Here is a 7,385-nt window from a genome sequence, read left to right as displayed (position 1 = left end):
GCAGCTGTTTGCACTTCGACCCGTCAGTTCCGATGTAGACAATGCCGTCAAACAGTGGGGTACATATGTGACTGCCAAACCGGCAGCCGAGCCAGTTGAGACAGCGGGAGTCATTTGCACAAGCGATTGACATCAGCAGCGAAGTCCTTTATCGTGAAGTGACTTCACGTGATTGGTCATGTTTATAACAGCACTGAGCTTCCAGCTCAAGGAGCAGGTCGTAGAACTTTAAGCTCTAGCCATGCACAAAGTATATGCTGATTCGAACGCAGGTAGTTGATGTATCTTTTGTTATCATTCTTTCGCTTGCCTTATCGGCACATCTGTATATGCAGAATCCTCGTCGGCGTCAGGTGCGGATTCAAGTTCGGTCCCGTTGCATTTTTGCGATGGCCGTCTGCATTGTTCCTGCACATCAGTGGCAAAAGACACTATCAACGTCCGCGTCAGCGGATGACATTTTAGCTGAATGTCCATGCGTATTCGAAATTCAGCTCTGATGTGGCAGAAGAGCCTTGAGCTTAGGTCAGCAATCTCGCTCTTGCATCAAGTCACTCAGATTCACTCAAACTTGGACGGATCCGTGAGGTTTAGTGAGTCCGCTTGAAGAAAATTTTGCTGAGCTCGAACCCAGAGGGCCCTTCACGAAAAAGATACGTCTTGATGATTATATGTTGTATGTAATGGCGTGCGCGCCAAGCCTCGCCAAAGAATGTCATCACTTATGCAGTGGTGTTCACAATAACTCATGATCTACGATGATAGAACGTAGCTATAGATTGGTCTAAAACACGCGCTACATTCGAGTGAAAACTGATACACACAAAAAAATTATGCCTGTGACGTGGGGAGTGGTTCATGAGTTTTCAATGAGTGCAAGTGGTCACGGTAACAAATTGTCAGGGCGTGAAAATAGCACGTTTGCTCCTTCGAGGCTTTTCAGACCCAAAAGCTGGAAAACATGTGCTCCGTAAAAATACGAACTATGACTGTGCCGTCCCCTCTCGAAGAGAGCGGCCGGGAGCCGCGTTTGCCTTTCAAGTGCCGCCAAAGGAAGTCGGGGGGACGCTTAATCCCTTAATAGGGGCTACTTCTACGTTTTGAAAATCCCTTTTCCTTTGTTATGGCCACTTTAAACGGGCGCCGCAAACGACCTTCAGAGCGTCATTTGTCATCTTCTCTGTCGGCTCACGGAGAGAGTGAAAGCACCGGTCGTCGACGGAAGAAGAAATGCCAAGCGGCGGGCAGACTCACCCTACCAGCCCGAGCAACAGCACCGCTTTTTTACGGGGGACACACTGAGTGCTTGTGAATGTTTGTTGAAATGTGACCCCAATTCCTGTTAATTAAAGTTACTTTTGTTTAAATGTTCACGAGTGTTCGACCGTTAACTGGCTGGATAGCGGACGCTTTGACCCGTCAAATGCGAGCTGCGAGACCAGCATAGTAAAAAAGCGCTTCAACTGCCATCGGCCGCCAACTCAACGTCCGCCGGCATTGGGATACGTCGCCACGGCAAGACCCCCGGTTGAACCCAGACACACGCCCATTGCAAGGATATCATCGCCAAGGAGTTGAGCAGCTGACAGCAGAAAGGCAGCAACAAGGTGGGCTCATTTCATCTTTCAACGCTCAACGCGCAGCTTAGCACCATTGTTTCACATACGTCCGCTCCGAGACAAAACGTGCAAGCAAGAATGGATCAGAAGGAGCTGACGCATGAGTGTACAAATGTCACACCACAAGATGAAACTTCCGCATCAAACATTCGGCCGCGAAGAAAAACAACCCCATCGACGAGGGCTAAAGAAATGTATCAAACGAGCCGCGAAGAGCACTGCCGTAAACTAGATTCTGTTTGGAAAAACGTGGAGAGCGCTGTTCAGGCACTGTCACGCGCTAAGGGAGAACAGTTTACCGGCGCCAAAACGCACCTTCGTGCAAGTTACGAGTGCTACGAACGTGCTACCGCAAGATACTCAGCCTTTCTCGAGAAGGCGAAGACGTTTGAAGCCAGACACGAATTACGGCTCCGACAGGTAATCGATGAAGACCGTGAGGCGATCGTGAGCGAAAAGTTACGAGAGGCTACGCCACAAGAACGCGACAAGGCACATGAAACAGCATCGCAGTTCTTTCTATCGGTTCACTCAAGAACTTCCTCGCGATCACGACGATCGGGCTTCTCCACGATTAGCCTGGCTGCTGTGCAGGCCCGCGCGCATGCAGAGGCCGTCAAAGCAAGAGCTCAGTTTGGTCGTAAAGAGGCCGCAATGCGCTTAGAAAAGGCAAGAATTGAGGCCGAGCTTGAGGTACTACAACATGAAAAAGAGGCAGCTGCTGCAGACGCTCAGGCAAGTGCACTCGAGGCAGCTGTGGAACAGGATGGCGGGGAGTGTGTGCGCCCACACTCACCTTTAGACCGGACACTACGGGTTTCGAGCTACATCACTGAGCAAGCCGCCATACGTGATGCCGAGCTTGAGTCTCTTCGGGCACCTGTTATTCATCCGAGAAGCCAGAGCTTGGAGCATGCCAAAGTAACCAACCACCTCATGGACTTGCGTGACTATCATCAGCCGCCTGCGTACACGCCGGCACCTAACCTGTTCGAGACAACGCGAGAAGAAAACGAGCGTTCCCTGTCTATAGAAGATAGAGCCTTCCTCAATATCATGGATAGGGAATTATACAAAGACAGGTCAAACAACTGGGTTGCCCCTCTACCTTTCCGCTCACCAAGAAGACGGCTTCCGAATAACCGAGAACAGGCTCCCTCTCGCCTGTACTCGCTGCGACGCACGTTGCGAAAAAACCTTGAGACAAAAGAGCGCTTCGTGCACTTCATGAAAGAATATAAAAGAAGGCGACGTCGTGCTCATCAGGGACAAAGAAGCAAATCGCAACGATTGGCCCATCGGCGTTGTCACCCAAAGCCTGCCCAGTGCGGACGGAATGGTGCGCAAGGTGGAGGTGAAGATTGCAAGGAATGGTGCAATAAGGAAACTCTGCCGACCGATATCGGAAGTGATGCCCTTGTTTTCGCCATCAAAAAACTGTGGCGTCTAACAAGCAGACACCAGACGGGGAGTGTGCCGTCCCCTCTCGAAGAGAGCGGCCGGGAGCCGCGTTTGCCTTTCAAGTGCCGCCAAAGGAAGTCGGGGGGACGCTTAATCCCTTAATAGGGGCTACTTCTACGTTTTGAAAATCCCTTTTCCTTTGTTATGGCCACTTTAAACGGGCGCCGCAAACGACCTTCAGAGCGTCATTTGTCATCTTCTCTGTCGGCTCACGGAGAGAGTGAAAGCACCGGTCGTCGAAGGAAGAAGAAATGCCAGGCGGCGGTCAGACTCACCCTACCAGCCCGAGCAACAGCACCGCTTTTTTATGGGGGGACTTACTGAGTGCTTGTAAATGTTTGTTGAAACGTGACCCCAATTCCTGTTAATTAAAGTTACTTTTGTTTAAATGTTCACGAGTGTTCGACCGTTAACTGGCTGGATAGCGGACGCTTTGACCCGTCAAATGCGAGCTGCGAGACCAGCATAATGACGAATGTTTAAACAGCTGTTCCTTACCGATTCAACATTAAAGAAAGGAGTGAAATGGGCACAAATTATTTATTCAGCCTGAACGAACTGCATTTCTCGTTGTTGAACTATGGCCTCGGGGCACCTGTGGACAACCTTGGGTAGCCACGCGCTTTATTTCACTCTTGTTAGTTATGCAATAATTGCTGTTGCTTATGAGCCATGCCCTATATACACTGTAAGACCTACATCTATTTTTTTTGGGGGGGGGTGGGTCTGAGGAGGAGGGGCTTAACATCCCCTAACCACCATATGATTATGAAAGACGCCCTAGTGGAGGGCTCTCGAAGCTTCGACCACCTGAAATTCTTTGATGTGCACCAAAATCTACTCATGAGCCTCAAGCATTTTCGGCTTCATCGAAAATGGGGCTACCGCAGCTGTGAGACTAACCTCATCACCAACGTGAAACACTGTCTGTGGAAAAATATTTTGTGTGGAACGTGCCAAGAGAGCGCTCTTTGTACTCTTCCAAATCAATCCCCTCATCGTCACGAGATTCACATGTGGAGAAATATAACTTGTGCTAGAAACTTGCTTTCATTATTCATATGAGAAAGTAAATAAGCAGCAAAAGTTCAATAAAATGATTTAATGTTCATCGTAACACGGACGAGAACAGCTACTCACATATGGATGACTATATAACTTGCTGATATAATTGCTTGATGGAACTGTGGCGCTGCGGTCATTCACCGTAGGAATCATCAATAGTAGGTACACTTGCCTAGTCTTCATGCTTGCAACTCCAAATATTTTTTTTTGTTTTCGCCTTTTTGAGATAAAAGAGTGAGTCTCTGTAAACATCGGGATCTGATTTGAATAAATCAGCCTAAAAGCGTCACTGTGGTGAAGAGAGACATGTGAACTTTGAAACTTGCAAACATATGAACATTAAAAATGTGAGCTTCGCGATAAAACGGTTCGGAGTACATGAAGCTGACAGTGCGAAGTTTAGACAAATTGAACATCTTGCCTCATCATTGCCACACCGGCTGAAGCGCCATACCTTTCAGCACCAAGTTTACCTCTTGGGTAAATTTGAAGCTCTGTGGCGTTGAGCACTGACAGAATAGAAATCGACGTGGTGTAATGATCGCTTGTGACTATTTACAGTGCGAGTATTGCGCATCAGCTGCCACCACGTTCGTTCGCCAAACTGTGCAGAACAATCCAGGGGCCCCGTGCAGGCGTCGACACCATCGCGTATTGGCTCATTTCCATGGTTCCCTAAAGAAAGAAGAAAAAAAATGTGTGGTAATATTGTTGAAATCATGCCTTCCAAACAAAGAAACAAACCTATCAAGCAGTCCTTCAATAAAACCACAAAACATATTTTTTTTTATTCTCCTCATTCCAATATATCCGTCTATAAAGCTCGTGTGACAGCTTTTCTTGGCTATCCCTAAATGTTTCGTTATCCTAAATAGTTACTACCTGTCGTGCTACCTCAAAAGATGGAAAACTGTTCGATTTAGCACACAGTACACACAAAAATGCATTAGTGGTGGAAAAGTATAGATCACAAGACAGATATATCAAACAACTGTATAGCTACCACTTACAAATAATAAAATTTCGTATAAATATATACAGAGTTTGTCACGTCTTTGATAACGTACTGAGCGATATTCCCGGTTGGTTCACAGTTTATCGATGAAACCCTCCGGCGTTTCGCCCCACTCATCATCATTCACTCCGTGGCTATGCTGCGGCTTTTACAGCGAAAGGTGTTATGAGATCACTTTTCGGCTCACGCGCAGTTGCATGATGTCCGCCACCGCCGCCGCCGTTGTCCGTTACCACATCGCACGAAATAGAAAAAAAAAGTTCTTCCATATCCACGAAGTGAATGATGATCAGTAGGCGAAGCTCCGGAGGTAAACCTGGTAAACCATGAATCCTCCGTATACATTTTGCCCACTCGATTTTATTACAACGCTCCCCCTTGCGTATGTCGCCGCACTTCCACCAATGACACGCACCATATGTAACATAATTTCTACTTTATAACATCTCGCATCTTTCATCATCAACTACAAGTATACCATCTTTTCATTATCAAATACAAGTACCGACATCTAGTGAACACTGCAAAAACTAAACAAGCGGTGGCTACATATACAGGAGACGGTACCGCCATCTAGTGAACACTGCAAGAACTAAACGAGAGGTGGCTACATACAGGGGACGCACAGCCCACGCCTTAAGGAGCTTCGCCCCTAAAACCTTGCACGAATGACACAATGGGGCTTGAACCCGAGCCCGCTGGGTGCCAGCCCAATATGCTACCATTGAGTTACGCCGGTGCTTGTAACTTGTTGTCAAACGGGCCTTAGGAAGTCATGACCTAGCACCAATGGCACACTGGGGCTCGAACCCGGGTCCGCTGGGTGCCAGCCCAGTATTGTACCACAGAGCAACACCGGTTTTTTTTTGCTTTATTGTCTGTTTATAGGTGCGTACATAACCACAAGCACAACAAAAACAAGCAGTACCAGTCCGACAGAAATTAAAATTCCCTAAGTGCTGCCAAGGGCTCTACCCTCGACAACCACTCAGGTAAAATCTCCTGAGTTTTCTGCAGTTCAACAAACTTGGCCACACATTCACGGAAATACATTCGTGCAGGCCGTGCATCCTGATCGCGATAGAAGCCGGCCATACGGGCCCGCCATAAACAGTGAAGCCCACATAGCATAATCAAATCAAAACGCATTCCCTCTTCGTCCACTATTGGCAGAAATCTTATACCATATGAATTTAAAGGTAATTCTTTCTGTAACATCCTTTAAAGTACATCCCAAAAATATACTCCCTCACAACAATGTAAAAAAACATGGTCAATAGTTTCCGGGTTTTCACAAATAAGGCAATTTGTCCCCCAAGGTGAGTAAAAACCACGGTCTGCTTCAAATTTCCTGACAGATAATGTACCTGTGTGCAGCTTGAAAAAGAAAGACTTCGCGGCAGAAGCCAGTTGCATTCTCCTCACTCGTTTAAGCACATCTTTCCCTTCACCTCCAGCGTACATGGCATGGTACAAGGGGTTCAGGTAAAACAACATCACATACATCTTTGTACAACTTCTTTCGAGTCACTGAAAACAAATATTCATTGGAAAATCTAACAGATAAAAACCGTACACTTAGAATAACCTCCTCAAGATACCCGCGCAGAGCATTGCTCAAGAACTACTGGCAAGAACAAGTGAAAGAAATCCGGACGAAAGCCAATAGATGCAACGGTAATCATCTGTCAATGTTTTCTAGGGCGACTGTCTGTAATCTTTTCTTTGCCTCATAACTTTGGTATGTGATGCAAGTATTGCATTGTTCAAGGGCAAACATACAGAAGCTCCATCGCATCTTCGCAGTGTTCGTGTGGGTTTTGAACTGGGAGAGATGCAGTCGAACTAATCTGTTTCGAAAAGTGAAACACGGAGGGCTGGCTTTAACACATCTTTTCATACGCCAAGTCGTAAATAGGTTCTTTTTTTTCGCTACACAAGGGACCCTTTCTTACGTACAGTGTGCCAAATGAGACTGATGTGGGCTTTACCTGGATATGTGGTTAGCACAGAGCTACACCAGTGCTTGTGACTTGTTGTCAAACTTGCTTTAGGCAGGCTTGATGTCGGGAAAGCAGTCCCGTTAATACGACTCATAAAGCGTTTTAAAACAGCGAAAGAACAACCAGTCAATGCGATTAGCATAACAAGTGGGCCGTCCAATGGTCCGACCTATTAGAAAAGCTTGTTCTTGTTTCCCTATTAACTGTGGTGCATACCCACTA

At 46.9% G+C, this 7,385-nt stretch overlaps 2 protein-coding genes across 3 annotated transcripts in view; both read right to left on the bottom strand.

Moving 5' to 3' along the window:
* Positions 1-4,023, bottom strand: part of LOC119186850 (uncharacterized) — a 139,987-nt gene extending 135,964 nt beyond the window's left edge. Inside the window, exon 1 of the mRNA XM_075881881.1 lies at positions 1-4,023. This exon is cut by the window's left edge and continues 50 nt beyond it. The gene's annotated coding sequence lies outside the window, so the exon portion shown is untranslated.
* Positions 4,024-4,167: 144 nt separating this feature from the next.
* LOC119169215 (cytochrome P450 3A14-like) overlaps positions 4,168-7,385 on the bottom strand; it is a 28,027-nt gene continuing 24,809 nt past the window's right edge. For both annotated transcript variants that reach the window (XM_075881868.1, XM_075881872.1), the window contains one exon: positions 4,168-4,820. In XM_075881868.1, coding sequence (XP_075737983.1) covers positions 4,722-4,820 — 99 coding nt within the window. In that variant the 3' untranslated portion in view covers positions 4,168-4,721. The remainder of the gene's footprint in view (positions 4,821-7,385) is intronic.

This window comes from Rhipicephalus microplus, chromosome 2, assembly GCF_043290135.1.
Source record: "Rhipicephalus microplus isolate Deutch F79 chromosome 2, USDA_Rmic, whole genome shotgun sequence".
NCBI lineage: Eukaryota > Metazoa > Arthropoda > Arachnida > Ixodida > Ixodidae > Rhipicephalus > Rhipicephalus microplus.
This window is presented reverse-complemented; position numbering and strand designations above follow the sequence as displayed.